The sequence below is a fragment of the Apostichopus japonicus genome, chromosome 17, assembly GCF_037975245.1.
Source record: "Apostichopus japonicus isolate 1M-3 chromosome 17, ASM3797524v1, whole genome shotgun sequence".
In the NCBI taxonomy this organism is placed as follows: domain Eukaryota; kingdom Metazoa; phylum Echinodermata; class Holothuroidea; order Aspidochirotida; family Stichopodidae; genus Apostichopus; species Apostichopus japonicus.
The window spans coordinates 2,051,694-2,074,689 of NC_092577.1; the positions used below are offsets into that span (position 1 = coordinate 2,051,694).

General features: G+C 39.9%; 2 protein-coding genes across 2 annotated transcripts in view; both read left to right on the forward strand.

Annotated features, from left to right (window-relative positions):
- Nucleotides 1-9,246, forward strand: part of LOC139984514 (uncharacterized) — a 34,983-nt gene extending 25,737 nt beyond the window's left edge. Inside the window, exons 12-18 of the mRNA XM_071998431.1 lie at nt 1,472-2,125; nt 2,522-4,057; nt 4,988-5,241; nt 5,871-6,051; nt 7,012-7,124; nt 8,305-8,365; nt 9,038-9,246. Of these exons, the coding sequence (XP_071854532.1) occupies nt 1,472-2,125; nt 2,522-4,057; nt 4,988-5,241; nt 5,871-6,051; nt 7,012-7,124; nt 8,305-8,365; nt 9,038-9,246 (3,008 nt within the window). The remainder of the gene's footprint in view (nt 1-1,471; nt 2,126-2,521; nt 4,058-4,987; nt 5,242-5,870; nt 6,052-7,011; nt 7,125-8,304; nt 8,366-9,037) is intronic.
- Nucleotides 9,247-9,952: 706 nt separating this feature from the next.
- Nucleotides 9,953-22,996, forward strand: part of LOC139984518 (uncharacterized) — a 135,909-nt gene continuing 122,865 nt past the window's right edge. Inside the window, exons 1-13 of the mRNA XM_071998434.1 lie at nt 9,953-10,164; nt 10,779-10,906; nt 11,337-11,565; nt 11,873-11,953; nt 12,715-12,854; nt 14,417-14,572; nt 15,325-15,524; nt 16,688-16,867; nt 18,223-18,572; nt 18,955-19,214; nt 19,726-19,927; nt 20,256-20,399; nt 21,629-22,336. Of these exons, the coding sequence (XP_071854535.1) occupies nt 10,092-10,164; nt 10,779-10,906; nt 11,337-11,565; nt 11,873-11,953; nt 12,715-12,854; nt 14,417-14,572; nt 15,325-15,524; nt 16,688-16,867; nt 18,223-18,572; nt 18,955-19,214; nt 19,726-19,927; nt 20,256-20,399; nt 21,629-22,336 (2,851 nt within the window). The 5' untranslated portion in view covers nt 9,953-10,091. The remainder of the gene's footprint in view (nt 10,165-10,778; nt 10,907-11,336; nt 11,566-11,872; nt 11,954-12,714; nt 12,855-14,416; nt 14,573-15,324; nt 15,525-16,687; nt 16,868-18,222; nt 18,573-18,954; nt 19,215-19,725; nt 19,928-20,255; nt 20,400-21,628; nt 22,337-22,996) is intronic.

The window sequence follows — 22,996 nt, forward strand, 5'->3', positions numbered from 1 at the left end:
ACCAAAGTCAGTCTCTTAGATTCATATTTAACGTCCATGGTTATGAGCATCTTGTATAGGAATATGGTACATTTCAAAATTATGGGTAAATTCAAGAAAGAAAGTGATGTGAAATGCTGATTCCTGATATCACTGACTAAACACATGTGATCTGCTCTTCCGAGTATGTTTTATCATTGTGCATATAGCAATGGCAGAAGAAGCAGTAAGTGATTGAAGGTGAATCGTTTGGAATTAATGTTTGAACTTTTATATCTGAAATTCTCCCCTATTAAACACTGCTTCAACTGAACTGTTGGTAAAATCCAGCTTGTTCTTTGTATCTAAAATTTTATGCAACATGATCAAGTAATGACACATGGCAAGGCAGAGATGCTATTGTATACACAGGCCACTTAGTGTTTTTCATCATATTGTTATGTTAAAGATCAGGGAATGATTTAGTGTTTAATTTTCATCTATCAGTTTTGACGGCCCTCAGGTTTGCCTCTCTGTAAAATACAATGGTTCTTGCATACATGTATACAATATCTTTCGACACCTGCATAGCAATGTGACCATCTTGAATAGCATTTTGCAAAGTGGTTTGCATAGCATTTTGCAAAGTGGTTTGCATAGCATTTTGCAGAGCGGTTTGCATAGCATTTTGCAAAGCGGTTTGCATCGCATTTTGTGATGCAATACCGGATAAAATATTCCCAGAAGATAACAGAAGAAGCTCCAAATTTGTGGACAAAATATATTAAACATGAAGAGGTGAATTCCTTTGTAGACTGCACATACAGTAGGCATGAGGCTACATGATACATATTCATCTACAGCTGAAGGTTATGAAATTTAACTCTGTTTGACGATGGGATTATGGTCAGAGCTAGGAGCTAGTGGAACATGCAGGTAGAAGGTGAGGGTGGGGGGGGAGGGGGGTTAGGTAGGGTTGGAGGGGTTGGGAGTTGTTGGAGCAGGGATCGGTAGTATCATGTTTGGACTGGGAGGAAACCCAAGTCGGGTGGTTAAATTTATCATATATGGAAATTCATAAATTTTGCAATGCTATTATTGTTTGTGATTTATAATGTTATTGAACAGTATCTGTCTAGCTACTGTGACTAGAAGAAATCTTTAGTCTACCAATCTGAACCCAGACCTATGAATCTTCAAGGTTTGTGGATATTTTTGCCAATCCATGCATGGAATAGCCAAAATATTGTCCTCTCTCATTCTAACCAAATAACATGTCTTTACCTGTTTAAAACAGAAGTGATCAAAAGTACAATAGGTTGAAGTTTCTTATGACGAGAACATTCTGTTGAAACCATAAACATACATACTTTAGTGTTTATTTTGGTGTTCACATTTGAGTAATAATTTCTATTAGTGCTATGGTGTTCAGTGGTTGGATGTTCCATAGTTACTTCGATACCTATATCGCAGTTGTCTAGATAAATGAAATGTTTATATGCTTTTCTTTCAGGTCACATAAGGACAAATCTGGTTACAATTGATGGACTCCTGACTGTTTCAAATATTGTCACTCTGTTTGGTACTGACAGACCGAGAGTGGAATCATTTCTGATTGGTTCACAAGGTCATGTGACTCTAGATGCATCCTCTCAAGCCTCTGGCAACTGGTCTGGTGTCTCTTACATTCACTCACAACAATTAGAATGCGCTGGACAGTTCAATGCTGGACTCCTGTCTGTGGATTTACCGGAACAATACCAGGCATTATTTGACGATCAAGATAGTAACCATGGCAACAACACCATTGTCTTACCATCTGATACATTTAATGAACTCACTGTCTCTGGTAGTTTCATTTTTGAGGCTGCAAGTGACTTTGATGTCATCCAGACTGAAATATCTGGTCGATTTGAATCTCATTGTCCAATCACCATCGGTGTTTCTAACTCTGAGTCTCCGACATCATTTGTTACTACAACAGGCAGCACAGTTCTCTTCAACAGTTTGAATAAACCCGTCGGTCCATCGGGTTTGGTCTACTCAGAAGTCTTTGTCATGGTCCTTACAGTTGGTGGATTGTTTACTGCAGAAGAGGTTAATATTCCTGAAGATTTACTCTCAGTGACAGTCACCACCACAGGACACTGGACTATGACGTCTGTCGGTACGTACATTAATTAATTTTACCATTTAAATATATATATATATATATATATAAATATATATATATATATAATATATATATATATATATATATCATATGAGTATATCATGTGAGTTTAAACTAATTAGTTTTATGTCATGTGAGTTTAAACCAATTAGTTTAAATGTCATGTTAGTTTATACTAATTAGTTTAATGTCATGTTAGCTTAAACCAATTAGCTTAATGTCATATTAGTTTTAACCTATTGTTTAAATTTCATGTTAGTTTAAACTAATTAGTTTAATGTCATGTTAGTTTAAACTAGTTTTCAATGTTAAATTATGTCCTCAAGTGACTGCCTGAATAAAATTTATACTTTCCTTAACTTATTTTTTTTCGTGTTTGCAATTTTCCAGGACCCATCAAGAGTAACGAGTTTGTTTTCAACGGCTTTTTCTTGGTTTCAAATAACATCAGTCTGACTGGAAACAACCTTGGCCGAGCCCAATCAATTGAAGTCGGTTCTTCCGGTACGGTGACCTTGGACGCCGTAGCCCAGGGTACACATCTTTGGACGGGCTTGTCGAATGTCTACGTTTGTCGGCTCGAGAGTTCCGGAGAGTTCCATGCCGGTCTACTGTCCGTCATGACCCCACCCAATGCCGTCGGTGTGGACGAAGTTTATTTCTCCGGAAGCCGGGCTAGTTTTACATTTCAGAGTTACGAATTGGAGCTACCCACCGACTACTTAAAAGTATTGAACGGGGCCAGAATGGAGTCCTTCTCAGAAATTTTACTCCGTGGAAACCAGGGAAGAGAAATCATTCATGTAGCCATAGGCACAAATGCTGTAGTAGTGCTTAACTCTGAAATTCCAAGGTCTTTGTGGCCAAGTGCACCGTTCTCTGAGGTGAGGGCTCAGACAGTGGAGGTGAATGGGCGGTTGGAAGCGGGTAGCCTACTGATGGGTGACGGTTGGGACACCCTTCTCATGGGGTCAGCCGGAGAAATGTCTACCTACATCTACGACCATCAATTTCCGGTAGACACTCTCACGATCGCAGACGGAGCTGCCCGACTGGAAATCTTAAATCCGTTTGTACTTTTCGGAAAATCTCGCAGCGACATAACGTCTCTCAATTTTGGAAGGGGTTCATCTGTGACCTTTGACTCTTTGAGGTTAGCTGGTAGCCCATCCCACAATCTCAGTTACTCTAGGATAGAGGGAATTCAGTCTTCGTGTGTTTGGAACGGGAGATTCGAAGGTAACAAACTCTCATTCAGTATAACATCGTTGACAATTGGTGGATACGTTACCCTCGAGTCCAGTACACCGCAACATTCAAACAGCATCACAGTGACCTCCGGCGGTCGCTTGGACATTACAAATGTGATTGATCTCCACGGCTTAGGCGCTCCGAAGGTATCGTCGCTAAGGATTTATGGATCTGTCATGCTCGATGCAGCGGTCTCATCTCGAGTGAGAGATGCTTGGTCAAACACTTCGATAATCCGAGCGGACAGTGTAGTCGTATCTGGTTCCTTCAATGCAGGACTCTTGTCGATCGCAGATGGATTGGATTCGCTAACTGTGAGTGGGACTATGACCTTTGAACCTGGAGCCTTCTATGACATTAAAAGCACTGTTGTGGCAGGTCAAATGACATCGCTAGCACCCTTCCAGGACACCCAGTCTGTGGATGGTGTATTTAAGCCGTTAAGTGGTACTTCGCTATCGGTGTTGACAGGTGCTAGCGTGAATTTTGACTACCAAGGTCGATCTCAGGGGTCAAATGGTGGCACTGTCGAATCTGTCGTAACCATGGAGACTATCACGGTAAATGGCACATGGTCCTTGGGATCTGCAGAAGTAACAAGCGGTAGTTTGAATTTACAAGGAAATGGTATAATTCAAGTCACACAAGGAGGATATGTGAATGACATGGGGCCAGGTAAAGTAACAGGAGCATTGTTTGGTGTCATGTGACAGATGGTATAATAATGTGATGTGACACATGTCTCTAAATTAGTGTTGACACGGCTGTGAGGTTAACGGTAGTCAACGTCTAAAAACCTTGTAAGGATGATAACTATAAACGTAAAAACCAGGATGAATTTCATACATTGTGTTTACAGTAGATACATCTTTATGTTCTATGGAGGTCAAAGTTCATTTGAGCATAATAGAGGTCAAAGTGTGAAAACCTAAGGATACTTTTGAAAGCAAAGGTGAAAATGAACTTCATGCTTTGTATGCAGATCCACCTCGAGTGGGGTTCAAATATCCTATCAGATCTTGTGGAGGTGAATTAAGGTCAAATTTAAAAACAACAATAGGAGAGGTGTCTAAAATCTCATAATTGCATAGTAACTGCAAAAAGTAACATTTAAATGAACTCAGGTCCACCCGAATGCCAGCACCTTGTCAGGACAGTAGTCAAATATGTGTATAAATCTTGCATGTGCAGTATACTATTGAAATGTGAGTGCGTGGTGGCCAATTGGCTAAGGCGTCGGACTCGTGATCCAAGGATTGCTGGTTCGATTCCTGCCCAGTTCATTACGTTGTGTTCTTCGACAAGATGCTTTACCTCACTTGCCTCTCTCCACCCAGTGGTTATAAATGGGTACCTGTGAGGTAAGTTGTCATTGGGCGCAGTATATAACTGCTGCCGACTGTAGGGATTGTCTCTGGGACAGGTTGTCATTGACCAGGGATAATATAATGTCTGTAAAGCAAATATTATGATTATTAAATGCTCTAATTGAAAGTGGGGCAATGAACCAGTAAAGCGTGTTGTCTAATTTCTAGTTTAAAGTCTCTGAGAGGAAGTAGATATTAAGGTTTCAAAATGCTAATAGAAATGTATTGTGTCTTGTAGGAGCTGGACTCTCTGGGACCTACGCCTCAGGAGCAAGTCACGGGGGTAGAGGAGGACGAGCCGGTGCCGGGTCACCAAGGAAGCTTGCCCCCCTCCCCTACGGCAGCATTTACTCACCTGGCTCCTGGGGGAGCGGAGGTGGGTCATCGTCGAGTAACAGTGGGGGGCGAGGCGGGGGCTTCTTTCATGCAACTGTAGCCCGTAGCTTCATGCTGAGCGGACAGCTCATCGCCAATGGTGGCACAGCTACAAGGGTGAGTCTGTTTTAGATACCAACCATTCAGCATAATTCTCCTATTATCTTTAGCACGATTTATACTTTTCCAAATGCAAAGATGTGTCGTATTTTATTTACGTACAATCTTTCGGTACTTTATAATGACAAACAAAATGCATGGAACTTCGAACAAGTGGTAAACACTTAATGATTACCTGTTAAAGCTCTAGCTTAAAGCTTTAAACCAATATTTATAACAGAAGAAGAAAGATACTAGATGGAATCGCTGACACTGTCTGTAATCAAATAAGAACACTGACGCTAATTAAAGGGTTAGCCTTTATAGATATAGATATATATTTATTCAGCCAATCATTTAAAAATACAATGGAAATTGGTCGATGACAAGAGCTCAAAACATTAAAATTTGTAAACAACATAGAAGACGTAAAATAATATACATAGATAGGAAAACGTTCCTATAAAAGGTATCAAAAATATACTCACAATATATAAAGATGAACAAAAATATAAAATGTACCTACAAAATAAAAAAATAAAATATAAATAATTTATAGTCTGATCCTGTGCTCATCATCAGAACACTACAGTATATTGATTATAACTGTGACATTTCATTAACACTCTGCCCTCATTCTTCTTTAGAGTAACGCAGGAGGAGGTAGCGGTGGGTCCATCTGGATCAGAGCTGGGGTCTTCTCTGGCCGTGGCTTCCTCACGGCCAGAGGAGGGGCGGGATCATCCTACGGTGGTGGAGGAGCTGGAGGCAGGATTATGGTGAAGTATGCTAAGGGTATCTTCAAAAGCAACCATGCAATTGCATATGGTAAGTTGAAATGTTGTCTGGCTCGGGGGGGGCACAAAATAGGTTATATATATATCTGGGGTGGGGGAGAGGTAGGGGAAAAACTCCAAGGGACGTGTGAAGTTGATTTCTGGAGTTTGGGAGGCAAACCACAAAAGTTATCTCAAAAACTTTTCCAACAACATGGATAGTCTAATGAATTCTGTACCAGAAAATACAAGTATCTGAATGTTTTCCATCAAAGTGGTACTTTTTAAATGAAATTTCGTCCTAGTTTTCTACAATATGTTACTTTTTCAATAACGAAATGATGCTTTTCAATTACTCAAAAAGGAGCACTTATAAATTGAAGAGGATGATAGCTTCATAGTTGTCGTTTGGTGTACAGTCCTTGTATTAATAAGGCCACTGCCTTTCTCAATAGACCTTTTTAACAGTTGAGCCATGTTTACTTATAACTTGTGCACAATTCAAAAAGTTATTTTATGACACTATAATGCACCACATCTACCCAAGGGCATGGGGGGAGGGGGGTTAGCCTATAGGGTGCAACCATAATCCACCATACTCACCTATACTTTGAAGAGTTACCTTACAGGTCCCAATATAGGGTCAAGAGAGGCAATTACCAAAGGCAACAACTTTAACGGCCATCCTTAGATCGTTAGCTCAATAATAATAATGATACATCATTTTTATAAAGCGCCAAACAAACTAGGAAATAATTCTTGTAGCGCTTAACAAAATAATAGCAATTATAACATAGATGCCTTGGTGAAGATATACGTTTTGAGTGCTGATTTGAAACTGTTTACAGTATTGCATATTTTTATATGTTCTGGAAGTGAGTTCCACAGGCACGGTGCACTGGATGTGAACGTTCTCAAGCCGTAAGTCTGTGTTTTTACTCTAGGGATGACCACTTGACCAAAATTGCTGTTATGGTGATACCAATGTTTTTGTTTCAATATTCTCTTGTAGGTGGTACATCCTCTGCAGGTGAGGCAGGTGGACCTGGCTTGATCTATTTGGAAGGACAGCTTCTGCCAGTCCATAAAAATCTCAGAATCGATAATAACTGTCAGAGGCCTCAGGTAAGCCTCTCGGCCTCCTAGGCCGCTACTTCTCAAGCTAGCTTCGAGTCTCAACCGGTTTTCCGGTTTATCACCGGTAGAACGGTCTCAGAGCAGTTTGAGTTTTCTTTATGTTAAAACATAGTACAAAATTTGTCAGTGCTTTGTGCTTGAAATCAAATGTTTCTGTTGTGTTATTAAAGATTTTTTTTTAATTGATATAAAATCCTAGCAGGATCTTCTTCAGAGGCTAAAGTTCCTAAAGAAGATCCCGCTAGGATCGAAACATCAGCCTGCCCACTTACTTTTACACATGTTTTTATTGAAACAAACAGTACAGTTAATATCTCTGATACAGTTATTTGATAAATTTATCATTATAATAATGCCACTGGAATATGGTTGCTTAATATGTGACTGTTGGCTCTCCTGTCTTGCCATGAGTTTGTCAATCTTGGTTTGAAATAGGCTACAATGCACTCCCGACTAATCAAAAATCCTTTGCAACCCAAACATTGGGTCGCCACCCCATAGGTTGCGGACTGTCTGTTAAGTCCACCTCATTGAATATGGCTTATTTAAGCCAAAGTTTAGTGAAAAAGTTAGCTGTGACCTGATGATCTGATCTGACAATCTGATCTGATGATCATTATGGACCTTTACCTTGAAAAGAGAAAAGACATTGTCTAGAACAGGATTTAAACAATTTACCTCAGTCTTCATGCCCCGGTCACTAATTTGAATCACTGTCCAGCCAACAATGTCGGTTTGTTTATGATTTTCTCAGTCAGTTTTCCATCTTTATAAACTTTTAAGCAATGTTTGATACACTCACAATTGCTCATGATACATCAAGAATGTTCTTTTGCTATGTTGTACATTTATCTGTGAAAGAACATAACTATAAATGTTTGACTTCCACACAATCTTTAGACTGTGTTATTGCCAGGTAAAAATCCTGTATGGGTTGATTGAAATTTGACCCAAAGTGGATTAAGCCTTTCTAGTTTAGCGATAAACGCCACAAATCGCCGACCAATGTGCATTTTCTTAAGGACTATATTGATTCAACAAATACCCTTCGCTGCTGAGGCTTACGCAGTACCCCCCCCCAAACATCATCTTTCCTTTCCAACTTTCTAAGCACTTCTCTGCTTCATACAAGTAATTAAAATGTCTCCTTTTTGTTTTTCTTTCTCAGTTTTCTGTTCCATCTGGAGATAGAGCCACTGAAGATGACTATCAAAATTTCCTCAGTACAGGTAAATTTTTATCTGCTAAGACGCCAACTCAAAATTATTTTATTTTATTTTTAATGCAGGATCCTGAGGGCACCTACAAGCACACACTTTGCATGGAACCTTTTGGTGGTGCTAGCTTACAATTAAGCAAAAATTCTAAGTCTCTCAGAAACCTAACAAAGGCCCAACATAAGTAGGCCAGTGGGCTATTATACTGAAAGGCTGGTGGCCTAGCCTAGTACATAGATTTTAGTCAGTTTGCGGATGTTGGGCCAGGGTCCCTAGCAATTTCACTATATAGGTGGCAACCTTTCTAGGTCACTCTTTGAAGAACCATAATGATCACTGCTTTTCTTGACATTTTGGATTCTGGGTAGTGATGGTAAGAACTCACTATTAAAAAGACTTCAACTTCTGACTTCTGTATATAGTTCTCTTGGCTAAGGCTTCGGGTAAAACCTGATAGTTATAAGATGAGAGAATAGATATCTGGTGTAAGCAGATAGGGATCCATTCCAGCACAGACCCTCACTGTTGTTTATCAATCAATTTTAAAAACCATAGTAGCCTACTGTTGAAAACTTTACAAGCTTGGATGGTCCCAATTTAATTTTTTTTTGTTCACACATTGCAATGAGTTTCCAATTTTTTTTACTTTTGAATTGTTCGCTATAATTTACTCCTCCTTTGTAGGTGCTGTCGCTTATTTGCTTCCGCGAGAAGATTTTTCTTTCGGCGGTAGCCATTACGATTTCTCTCTCATCGAGATTCATCGTGGTGCCGTCTTGGCGTTCCAAGATGAAGGGACCATTGTGGACGCTGGGGATATCGTGGGTGACGAAACAGGAGCAGTCCATGTTGGACCGTCTCAAACACTTGCCCTCACTGAGGTATCTTGTTAAAAACCATTCTTGTGAACACTTGCTTTCGCTCAGGTGTCACGTTATTAAATCCTTGCTGTCATTGAGTTATAATGTTAAAACAATTGATAACATGCCAGTTGGTTGTTCAACATTTTATCTCTCTCTCAGATATCTTGTTAAAACTTACTTCTCACAGTTGATTATCTTGTTAAATGCTTACATGATCTCACTCATTTGTAATATTGCTAAACACTTTCTAGCCATTAGGTTCTAAGTTAAACACTTGCCCTCCCTCAGGTGTATTGTTAAACACTTTCTGGCTGTTAGGTGCTATGTTTAAACACTTTCTCTCACTCACATATATCTTAATAAAATAAAACTGTTAGCAAACTGCTTATCCACTAGAATGACATTTAAATGACATTTAGCTTCTGAAGAAGATCCTGCTAGGATCGAAACGTCAGGCCAACTTACTTTTATACATATCACATATATCTTGTTAAACACTTGCATTTACTCAGATTGTATTCATTAGACACTTGCTTGCACCTAGGCATGTGTTGAACACTTGTTCTCACCCGGGTGTATTGCTAAACACTATCAATCACTCATTTGTATTGTCAAACACTTGCTGGAACTTAGGTGGTATCGATATGAAAATATATATTCTTCCATTTATATAGATATTTATGTAAAAAATAACTTTTCCCTCTGCAAAATTTCTAAAGGAATCCACCTACAAAAGAATCAATGTCACATGGGCACCTTACATCTACGAAGGGGCTCATTTTGTCTTACCTCCCGCCATCTTGGAATTGAGAGCACCCGTTGATTGGAGTCAGTACACCCACAGAAGAAAGGAAAGTATTGCTTGCCCCTCCTCAATGGTCAGAAGCTCAACGGTGACTATTTGGGGTGCCCTAGATGGCTCTCAATCCCACTTACTTATTGGACCAGGTGAGTAGTGATGGTACTGTTTATTCGTGTTGAGGTATAGACTAGATGAACCTCACTTGTACCTACTAATGGAACTGACCAGCTGTGATTTGTTTTACTTATGTTGAGGTAGCCTAGATGAACCTCACTTGTAGTTATTCATGGAATAGACCAGCTGTTATATTTTGTACTCATGTTGAGGTAGCCTAGATTAAACCTCACTTGTAGTTATTCATGGAATAGACCAACTGTGATATTTTGTACTCATGTTGAGGTAGCATAGATGAACCTCACTTGAGTTACTCATGGAACTGACTTGCTGTGATATTTTGAAGTAAAGTGTTATGTACATGTATTTGTATTTGTACAATGTACTGCTAAACCTCAATACTGATATTCCAATATAGACATGTTTAGTTTTGGTTAGATATAGTTACAGTAATGTAATTTACTAGATGACTAATTGTAACAAGCTGAAAACATTGCTAATGCCTTTAGGTTCATTTAAGTTTAGATAAATTTGTATTAATCATGGTCACTGTATACAATCTTTGTTAGGATAAAGCTCTATAATTCTGATTTACAGTTTTTATGTTGATGGTCAATATTTACAAATAAATGTCTTTGTTTGTTAGGGGGAACTCTACAGATGGGGTTGCCAAGCAACAGAGAGGTTGGTTTTGTGGGGATCACTGTGCAAGATTCCGGACGGCTTATCTTTAACAGTCATTACGGTGAGGCAGACGATACCTGGGTCGTCACTGTAAGTATAACCATTTTCTTTTTCACCCGATACTCGTATCCATTCTACAGAAGTACTATATATGTCGTGATGGTTAAGCTTTATTGATAATTCTTCGGTAAATACTAAATGACTTAATTGCTATCGTTATCAAATCTTAGAAAATGTCACTTTATAGGTTGCTGCGTGACAATTTTAAAGGAATAATATATTATCTATTGTGCCAATAGCCGCCATTGTGCTTTGTTTTGAATCAAACAATTATTAGGAACCAGCCCCCCTCTCTCCCCATTGTGCTTTGTTTTGAACCAAAGAATTATTAGGACCCGACCTTCCTCCCCCCCCCCCCCCCCCTCTCTGGTTCTACCCTGCTATACCAGTATTAGTGAATCCACCTGATTGCAATTTATGAAGTTCCATCGTTGATGACAATTCTTTCAATTGTTTAAAGGTATCCAAAGATGAAGGACCCTACAAGAGGGATGGTAGTGTTACTATTGAAGGAGGAGGTAGACTAACAGCGAGGAACCTCCATGTTATTGCTGAGTCTGTACACATCGAGGCTGGGGGTCTGCTTACTCTTGAGGGGCAGGGCCGCCTGGACGGCGATGGTGCTCGACCTCCTGGTACCGGCTCTGGTGCTGGCCATGGAGGAGCAGGAGGGAAGGGCAGGTCCTCCGGTAAGGTGGTACATCACTCCCTGAAGAGGGACAACACTCCCCCCCCCCCTCAAATGATACACAAGTTTAATATACTTTCATACATGTATACTGCCCACTGCCACTAATGTTATCAGTTTTAGTAAGAGATTGTAAATTAAGACTTGATATCTGTTGTCAAGAGCAATTTTATTTTGACTTTCATTTCTTCTGAACATTGCTTAGAGTTTGCGGATGTTAGCCGATAATCAACAATTTCTCGTTTGATCAATTGATTGATTCAAGATGTGTGTGTAATGTTGAATGTCAATATATTTCTATCCTTCAGATTCTGGCATCGGATATGTTTATGGGAATATAACAGAACCAGACAACTTTGGAAGCGGAATCGGGTCAGGGGTCATCACAGGTTAGTTTTTAAATATGTTAACTTTCATCGTAAAGTGTAATAAGTAATGATTTTCAAGGGTGGATTCAATTTCTTCTGGGCCTTCTCTTCTTTATCCTTTTGGCACTGTCAAATTACTGTAACTGCAAACATAGCACCACTCAAAAGAAGGAATAATGTAGCATCTACAGGCCGCCATTCATATCTTTTATGGATGTTTGCTTATACACCCCTTCATTTTGCCAATAGCAGGCATGAGCTTTTTCCAGGAATTCCTTTTCTACCTCAGGGACAAAAACTATTATCCTAACACACTGTAGCATACGCAAACTGGAGCCTATACCGCAATTTTTGCAAAGTTCTGTTATTTTTTTTTACCGGAGCCTCATCCCTGCAATAGATTCTACCAATACGTGCCTCTTTGGTCTCCTCCAGCTCTTCTGAGAGATTTAGAATCTGCCATTGAAAGTAAACAATTTATACCAAAATCAAAACATAAATTAATGTTGCTGTCATAACTGCAATCAAAACCATTTCCCCCGCTTCAATGCCGGTTTTAACATTGAAGGATACTACTATATTACATCCATAACTGCAAATATTGTTCTGAGTTTGAGCAACAATATGACCTTTGAAAATGTATATCACATGTACCAACTCCTTCTTTATGGATTTTGAAATATATCAGGCATTTTTCAGTTCCTTCATAGAAGTAGATAGACAGAAGCTGCTCTCAGACGCTCCTTTTGGAATTAAGTTTTATTTTTATATTTTCATCACAGGTGGAGGAATCCTAAGGTTAGATGTTGCCAAGAGTTTAGATGTCGAAGGCGAAATTAATGTGAATGGGAAAAGTGGTGGTGCTAGTGGCGGATCAGTCTGGATCAATGCAGATGAGCTAGAGGGATCAGGAACTATCAAGGTAGGTAGAAAAGGGAATGGGAGACTGAGGGGAAAGTCTGGGTGTGACTAGTGGGATCAGAACGGATCTATGCAAGTGAGATTTGGGATCAGGAACTATCAAGGTAGGTAGAAAATGGAGTGGGTGAAAGTCTGGGGTGTGATTAGTGGGATCAGGATGGAGCAATGCAAATGAGCTGAAGGGATCAGGAACTATCAAGGTAGGTAGAAAATGGAGTGGGAGACTGAGGTGAAAGTCTGGGGTGTGATTGGTGGGATTAGGATGGATCAATGTAATAAGATTAAGGAATCAGGAACTATCAAGGTAGGTAGAAAATGGAGTGGGTGAAAGTCTGGGGTGTGATCAGTGGGATCAGGATGGAGCAATGCAAATGTGCTGAAGGGATCAGGAACTATCAAGGTAGGTAGAAAATGGAGTGGGAGACTGAGGTGAAAGTCTGGGGTGTGATTGGTGGGATTAGGATGGATCAATGTAATAAGATTAAGGAATCAGGAACTATCAAGGTAGGTAGAAAATGGAGTGGGTGAAAGTCTGGGCTGTGATTAGTGGGATCAGGATGGAGCAATGCAAATGTGCTGAAGGGATCAGGAACTATCAAGGTAGGTAGAAAATGGAGTGGGAGACTGAGGTGAAAGTCTGGGGTGTGATTAGGATGGATCAATGTAATAAGATTAAGGAATCAGGAACTATCAAGGTAGGTAGAAAATGGAGTGGGTGAAAGTCTGGGGTGTGATCAGTGGGATCAGGATGGAGCAATGCAAATGTGCTGAAGGGATCAGGAACTATCAAGGTAGGTAGAAAATGGAGTGGGAGACTGAGGTGAAAGTCTGGGGTGTGATTGGTGGGATTAGGATGGATCAATGTAATAAGATTAAGGGATCAGGAACTATCAAGGTAGGTAGAAAATGGAGTGGGTGAAAGTCTGGGGTGTGATTAGTGGGATCAGGATGGAGCAATGCAAATGAGCTGAAGGGATCAGGAACTATCAAAGTAGGTAGAAAATGGAGTGGGAGACTGAGGTGAAAGTCTGGGGTGTGATTGGTGGGATTAGGATGGATCAATGTAATAAGATTAAGGGATCAGGAACTATCAAGGTAGGTAGAGAAAGGAATGGGAGACTGGGGTGAAAGTCTGGGTGTGATTGGTGGATCAGGCTGGATCAATATGTATGAGCTGAAGGGATCAGGTAGTATAAAGGTAGATAGTAAAAGATGTAGCATTTGAAAATGCGCCCTTTAACACCACTGCCATAACAGTTTCCCTGCCACAGGCATTTTATTTGGCTCTGGTGGTAGATCACTGGAAATTTGAGCTGTGCAAGTGACTTTTCCAAGCACGTTTCCTTTGCTAGGCTTGGTGAATTGATTACATAACACACATGTTAATGTTTCAGACTAATCACCTTGAAAGGTGCAGAAGTGGCCAGTGGCGAAAACTGAATGTCAGTCTTACTAAAGGGCGGATTTTAATATAGGGGCAAATATATTAAGCATTTGTGTATTTTGCGAGCAGGAGACATTACCAATTGATTCAACACTTTCAATCTCTTTTGTATTTCACAGGTGAATGGTGGGTCTGGTTCATCTACCGTGGGAGGAGGAGGTGGAGGGCGCATGGCAGTATATTATCAAGAGTTAGACTGGTGGTTTGGTTCTCTGCAGGCTTATGGTGGGTCAGCTTCGTATGGTCCTGGTGGAGCAGGTACCATCTACATGGAGGTAAGACAGCCTTGCATGTAGCACCTGTAGGGCAACTTAAATGTCTCCCAGTTCCCCATTAGTGGCCTCTTGAGGTGTGAGTCAGTTTAATGGCATTTAGAACTATTGTGAAGAACTAGGTGAAGCAACTGAAGTGTTAATTGTACTCAATGACGGTCATAATTTTAAGCTTAGTTGACAATTACACAACAGCTGCATCTAGTGACGGGAGGCAGAGGGGGTACTGTGTGTTTGGATTGTTTTGACTGAGTGGAATAATGTGTATTGTGATAAAGGCACCGAGTTGGCTTCTGTGTATTGTGGTAGCAGCACGTATTGTGGGATACTGTTTATTGTGGTAGCAGCACCTATAGTGGGCTACTGTGTATTGTGGTAATGGCACAGGGGGGGCTTTCATATATTGTAATAATGGCACAGAGTGTGGTTCTGTGTATTGTTGTAGTGGCACGTATTGGGTACTATATAATCCAGTAACGGCACTGAGTGAGCATTTGTAAATTACAGTATTTAACACACAACTATGTTATAATCAGGCTGGCAGATGTAGTTGGATAGGTTGTTGTCAGTATTACTGGCTATTAAAGCTAGTGTGCCTCAGGGATGTCCACTTTCTGCTATACTTTTTACAATACATACAGATAAAGTAAGATCAAGTGAACACGTTTCTGTCAGAAAGGTTACTTAGTGCTAAGTTCATGTTTTGTGATGAAAGTCAGATTTCCTTAACTCAGTTTCTTCTCGGTCCACAACAGAACACCATTCCTGAAATGAAGAACAGATCACTTGTGATAGCGAACAATAACCTATCGCCTCCATCCCAGACTGTCAACTCATTTGATCTAGGTGTTCCAGAAGGTAGCAGGACCTGGGTCAATGGGGACAACATCGTCACCTTTGATCATGTAACCCTCATAGACAAAGGACATTTAATTGCTGATCCAAATGTACAACAGTAAGTAAAATTGCTATTAAAAAGTTTTTAATTGGACCCTTCCATTTTTTGGTAGGATATAATGAAAACTTTAGCTGGACAGAGGTCCCTGCATGTGGCTACCATGATCTGATCCTCCAGTATCGGTTTTCACTTTCATGAACTGCATAAGGCACCATCATGTGAATTAATGAAAACTGCAGCAGCTGCATGCTATACAATACTACACAGCAAGGCTGATATCAATATCAAACAATTAATGGAGATAAGCATCTCTGGAGACCTGCAGGCCTATTGTGTGTATTAGCTGCAGCAGCTGCATGCTATATAGCAAGGCTGATATCAATATCAGACAATTAATAGAGATAAGTATCTCTGGAGACCTACAGTGCCTATTGTGTGTATTAGCTGCAGCAGCTGCATGCTATACAGCAAGGCTGATATCAATATCAGACAATTAATGGAGATAAGTATCTCTGGAGACCTGCAGTGCCTATTGTGTGTATTAACTGCAGCAGCTGCATGCTATACAATACTACAGCAAGGCTGATATCAATATCAGACAATTAATAGAGGTAAGTATCTCTGAAGACCTACAGTGTCTATTGTGTGTATTAGCTGTAGCAGCTGCATGCTATACAATACTGCAGCAAGGCTGATATCAGTATCAGACAATTGATGGAGATAAGTATCCCTGGAGACCTACAGTGTCTATTGTGTGTATTAGCTGCAGCAGCTGCATGCTATACAATACTACAGCAAGGCTGATATCAATATCGGACAATTAATAGAGGTAAGTTCCTCTGGAGACCTGCAGTGCCTATTGTGTGAAGTACAGCTGTGCACAAACAACGACATCATTATGAGTATCCTTGACTGCAGTGTTGCAGCAGTCTGCTCAGCGCCTGACTTTTGACATATAGTGCCTGATTCAAGTGAGCAAATACCTGCAACTTTTTTTTTAGGTGGGAGGGGGGAGGAGGTGCATGAAGAATAGTTGATGAAATATTAGTCTGCTTGGTTTCATACATCATAGCTACATGCTATGAGGGCCAACTATGTCACGAGTCATTTTTATCCTAACTTTTCATTCATTACTACTCATTTATTCCTTACTCTTAATTCATTTATGAATCAAAAGCATGCAAAACTATTTTAATATGTGTGTCCTTTATCTTCTTCAGATTTCATGCATATTCAGTGCTTGGCGATTTGACCAGCTACATCCACGTAGGTCCTGGACAGGTCCATGTGATTTCCGTTGAGGAGTACGATGAATTGCAAGCTAACATCTACGTTTACGAGGACGGAATTCTTATGCTGCCTCTCAACTTTGCTTGCTACGGAGTTACGATTCACGTACGGTAAGGATATGTGAAAGTGATGCTTTAATCTAATTTTTCTTTTAGTGAAAGCCCTTGTGGGATATTTCACCATACTTTTACTTGATACTATATAATATTGCTATGTATGAAGTTTCACATCGACCTGTAGCCATATGTGTATCATCAGTTTATACTGATTCCGCAATCCTCATGAAAAAAAATTCTCAGAGAAGAGTTTATTGTACATTTTTCATTTCCAAATGAAAAGTTTACAATGAACACTTTTCTGAGAATGACAAACAGGGGCACCTTGTCCACATGACGGTCAAGCTTGCCTATGGGTAAAACAGTACTCCTCAAATTCACTTGAGCATTAATAATCTGTTACATGATAGCATAACTACCCCAAGTACTGCCATTAAGATCCATCCTTGAACACACCTAATTAATTGACCAGCCACCGTATGATTGTAATCACAAGTGCTCTAATGAACACTGTTACATGATAGCGTAAACTACCCCAAGTACTGCCATTAGGATCCATCCTTGAACGCACCTAATTAATTGACCAGCCACCGTATGATTGTAATCACAGTGCTCTAATGGCCAGCACTACTTTCCTGTGTGAAGACAAGTTTGGCTTGACCACTGAAATAGCAGACTGTGTGGTTATCTTGAATTTGTGCAGAGGAGCGTTCAGTATGGCTAGCATTACCAACTCGGGTAGATATCCAATCTCCCCTGTTTTTGGCCAAAAACAGGAGACTCCAGTGGTATTTGCTATAGGCAGGGAAGATTGTAATGCAGTGTAAAAAAAATTCGTCAAGTTAAATTAATTTAACAATATTTGTCAGTCATTTCCAACAAGCTCTTGCAACCCATCGAGAATCCTTTGCGAACTAAACATTATAGGTCATAACCTATAGGTTGGGGACAGCCAAACTAGACCTTATTTATGCCTACATGTAGTTTGTGTGCTTTGAGACTTTACTGCAACAAATTTACATAAAGTTAACATAATGTAGGACATTTAGCTAACCAGATCGAGGTATTCCGCTCCCACTCCCCCCCCCCCCCCAAAAAAAAAATAAATAAATAAAAGAATTTAGTAAAGCAACAAGATTTTGTTTCCTATTTTCCTTTGCATTTTTCTGTTATTGTAATGCCAAGAAATTGTAGGAAGATTTATCTTATAAATATATCCTTCCTAGTCTTGTGCAGTTCTAAATTCATTCTGTTTCCTCCAAGATCAACTTTGTAGTTAGATTCTTTTGTCAGCAGAAAAGTTATAAGTGTACAGAACTACCTAGTGGGAGAGTTTGGTTATGCATCGACAATGGCAAAATAATTGTTACTCTTTTCAATGTGTCTGCAAAAATTCTGTTTTGGTTCAGCGGTACCTTGGTCGCTCATGACATCACGATTGGTCAAAACTGTCGTCTGCTGTTGGCGCCGAGTGGAAGTTTCAAGGACGGATCACCTTCACATTACACGTTCGGCTCTATCACCGTTAGCGATGGCGGAGAGGTGACCACTACTGAATCGTCGGAAAGTCTGAAATACTTTACACTGAATGCGCACAGCATGTACATTCAAGGAGGCGGTATCATTCACAATGTCGAAATGACTATCAACGTCGTAGATCTGGTCGTGAGTGACTTAGGAAGGTTGGTCGCAGATCAGCACAGGTTGCCGTGCGTCATCACAGATGGAACAGGGAAAGGCACATCCTCGGGGGCTTCAGGTATGGCTGCTAAATCACAATTCTTAGCTAGTTCGTCGAAACACCTCTTGAAATTGAGATGTCATGATGGGATGTCAAAGGTCATTGGAGAGTATTGTCAAAACAGTATGAGACTGTATATTCAATGCACAAGATTTTTTTTTCATGTTATGTTCTGTACTCAAAGCTCGTCCTCATGGAATTTTATTTTTGATTAGTTATTTACAGGAACTATTGGTAAATTGTATTGTGTACTCTCACTGTTATTACTATCTGTTACTCGTACTCACACCGAAGGGAAATCTATTGTACATATTCTAACATCCTCGTAAAGAATAAACTGTTAAATGTATGAATTTTATCAAACTCATAAAACTGCTGTTAACCCTCATGGCTTTGTTAGGTGCTGGACATGGAGGGAGAGGAGGGCGTGGCAGTGTACAGAAATCCACCGGCGCACCCTTTGGAAACATCTTTGAACCTGTTGAATTTGGATGCTCTGGTGGCAGCGGTCAGGGTGGCAAAGGGGGCGGGAAGCTTCGGCTACGGGTGACGGGTACCATGCAGATCGATGGTGAAGTCTCTGCCAATGGTGGCGCTGGGTCATCGGCCAAAGGAGGAGGTAGCGGTGGATCAATCTGGATTGACGTGGAACACATGCAGGTATAAACAGGGTAGATTAGACCGGAATGTATGAAGGTGAAGGGGGGGTAGACTAGATCAGACTTTGACATGTGCAGGTGAAGGGATAGATAAGACCTGTAGATCTGGACATGACTGGACATGAACATATGCAGTTGAAGTTAAGATTAGGCTTGAACATATGCAGGTGAATGCAGGGTTGACTGGACTTGAATATATGCAGGTGAATTCAGGGTAGACTGGATTTGAACATATGCAGTTGAAGGGTAATTTAGACTTGAATACTGTATATGCAGGTGAAGGGAAGATTACACTTGAATATATGCAGGTGAACAGACACTAGATTTGAATGTATGCAGGTTAATGGGAGATTAGATTTGAATGTATACATTCAAATTGAAGACTAGACTTGCAGATGCAGGTTAATGGGAGACTAGACTAAATGTATGCTAGGGGGAGGTTGATAACTGGGTAATGTTGTTCTCTTCTTCACTTTTATCATTTTACTATTTTTCGTCTTGTCTCTCTTCAGGGTTATGGATCAGTAGAGGTCAACGGGGGCGATGGTGGTGCCTCGGGGTCCTATTACGGGGGTGGTGGGTCAGCTGGGCACATCGCAGTCTACTTCTCTCTCAACAGGACCTTCTCTGGATCCTTTCAAGCCTTTGGAGGTCGTCGAGGGGGTTCAACTGCAGGAGATGGCGGTCCCGGTACTGCTTTCTTCTACCACACAAGTAAGTATAAGAACAAAAGACTGAATAGATCGTTAAATTTAATTGAGTCGCTGATGTCATCATCAATTTAGTCTTTAAAGGAGCATTCCAGATATTAAATAGATTTTAATGGTGAAAATCTTGAAAACCAGAATAGCTAGCTAGCTCAGACAGCTTGACATATCAAGACTAAAATTCGGTCTTAAATGATCCTTTAATATCCCAGAACATAGTACTTTTTTTAACATAAAATGTGTCTCTAAAATATGCATATGCAATAATCATGATATCGTTTTGCAAAAATAAATGTTTAATTTGAAAAGAACTTATTATCCAAATTTTTTCTCAGGGTTTGACCATCGTTCTTTGGTCATCAACAACATTGGTAGAGGGCCTGGAGAAGATGAGGGCGCTATAGAGGACTACCTTCATCTTGATGAAGATGAAGGGAGGGCGTGGTTGCTGCCATCCTCTGGAGGACATGAGCTCGCAGGTATTAATGGCATCAATGCTACTCTAAAGCCTTCTGTAACTTATTGAAGATGAATGGCCTTGTCTTAGATATAATATGAAAGAGGGTTTTTTCTTGCTTGCATGTTTGTTGATAAATTATATATGGATATCACAACCCTTACTCAAATTCCATATCTGGTTTGATATCTGGCTATATCTGGATAGATAAAGACTTTATATGGCCATATAAAGCCAGATATATCTTGATATAATTGTAAGCCAGATATGCATAAAAAAGTTTGATATGGCCATATAAAGCCAGATATATCTTGATATAATTGTAATCCAGATATCCATATCAAGTTTGATATGGCCATATAAAGCTAGATATATCTTGATATAATTGTAAGCCAGATATGCATAAAAAGTTTGATATGGCCATAAAGCCAGATATATCTTGATATAATTGTAATCCAGATATCCATATCAAGTTTGATATGGCCATATAAAGCCAGATATATCTTGATATAATTGTAATCCAGATATCCATATCAAGTTTGATATGGCCATATAAAGCCAGATATATCTTGATATAATTGTAATCCAGATATCCATATCAAGTTTGATATGGCCATATAAAGCTAGATATATCTTGATATAATTGTAAGCCAGATATGCATAAAAAGTTTGATATGGCCATAAAGCCAGATATATCTTGATATAATTGTAATCCAGATATCCATATCAAGTTTGATATGGCCATATAAAGCTAGATATATCTTGATATAATTGTAAGCCAGATATGCATAAAAAGTTTGATATGGCCATATAAAGCCAGATATATCTTGATATAATTGTAATCCAGATATCCATATCAAGTTTGATATGGCCATATAAAGCTAGATATATCTTGATATAATTGTAAGCCAGATATGCATATAAAGTTTGATATGGCCATATAAAGCCAGATAGTTCTTGAAATAATTGTATGCCAGATATCCATATAAAGTTTGGTTTGGCCATATAAAGCCAGATATATCATTATAATGGCAAAGATTTGTGTATTAATACGTATGCAATCACTGAAACTGAGTGAGAAGGTTTTTGAAAAGAACTTAATGAATTTTTAAGAAGATCAAACTCATGTACGGTAGATGATATGTGCCATTTCATACAAATTCTACAAAATGTGGTCTGTTGATGAGTTGCATTTGAATCATGCGATGCTGATGTAAACTTGATTTTACTACTTTATTGTAATTTTACCAGGAAACCATAGTTACTACTTTGAAGAGCTTCAGTTATACGGCAATGCTCACCTTGCTGCACTCCAGGAAGATCTAGATGCCTCTGCCGGCATCTTCTTTGAAAATCTGATCGGCGACAGAACGGGAACCTTGCACGTCGGACCGAACCAGGAGATGGATCTATTCAGGGAAGAGATCGATCTACCGTTCAACGTGAGAGTCTACGAAGACGGCCATCTTGGATTAGCAAACAGGACCGTCGTTCACGACGTGACCATTTATCTGGACGGCGCCCTCAGTCATGTCAACAATCTCACTCTACACCACGGGGGTCGTTTCTGGTTGAACCACCACGGGCATACCTCCCAGTCGGAGGCAGGACACTACGAGTTCGATCACGTTCACGTGCAGGACGACGGTTACGTCCATATGGTGTCTGACCCGGTCGAGGACCCTAGCATCAGCTTCCAGGTTATCAGCCTTCAAGTGGATGGTGGTGGCTTAGTGGAGGGTACACATATTTATGTCAAAGCAGAAAACATCACCGTGGATTCCGGGGGCACTTTCAGAGCAGACGGACTCGGTTACAGGGTCAGCGATGGCATTTCGACATATCCAAATGGTTTATTTAGGAGCGGTCGTCACGGTGTCATCAATGTTGGTCTCGGTTTCACGGGATCAGGAGGATCATCTGGTGCCGGTCATGGAGGAAGTGGAGGACACGGCCAAGGTGGGTAACTTCTTTGTTATCATTTAATGACAATGGACTATTGTTTAATAGTTCAAAGGTCGCAACTATGACAAGTGCAGCTGAGACTGTACAAGAGCACCTCTTCTCATCTGAATTGGGATATGTTAACATTCACAGATTCAAGTTGCTAAAGTTTTCATTCTGAGGAAGATCTACATGTATCTTTATCAGGCATGAGCTTTTTCCTTGAATTCGCGGAATATCCGTGATTTCTTTTCTACCTTGGGACAAAAACTATTATCCTAACACACTGTAGCATACGCAAACTGGAGCCTATACCGCAATGTTTTGCAAAGTTCAGTGATTTTTTTTTTACCCCAGGCTCATCCCTGCATTATGACATCACTAGTAGTATGTAAGAGAGTATGAACTTAAGAACACAGTTTAATTTGTATCTTTGCTTCAAACCCTTAAGAAACCTATTTTGAGATTTGTCAATCATGACTATGTTCGTGAGTTCGGGATCATAATAATAATAACCAGTTATTTTTACGATGCTTATAACTTTCACGTCAGGTGGCTTCCAATTCAACATTTAAACTCGAACTTGGAATCTTTTAAATTTAGAAAGTCATTTCAGATGGGAAAATGTTAGATTGTTCTTGGATAAGAAACCCACCTTACTATGACCCAGCCGGG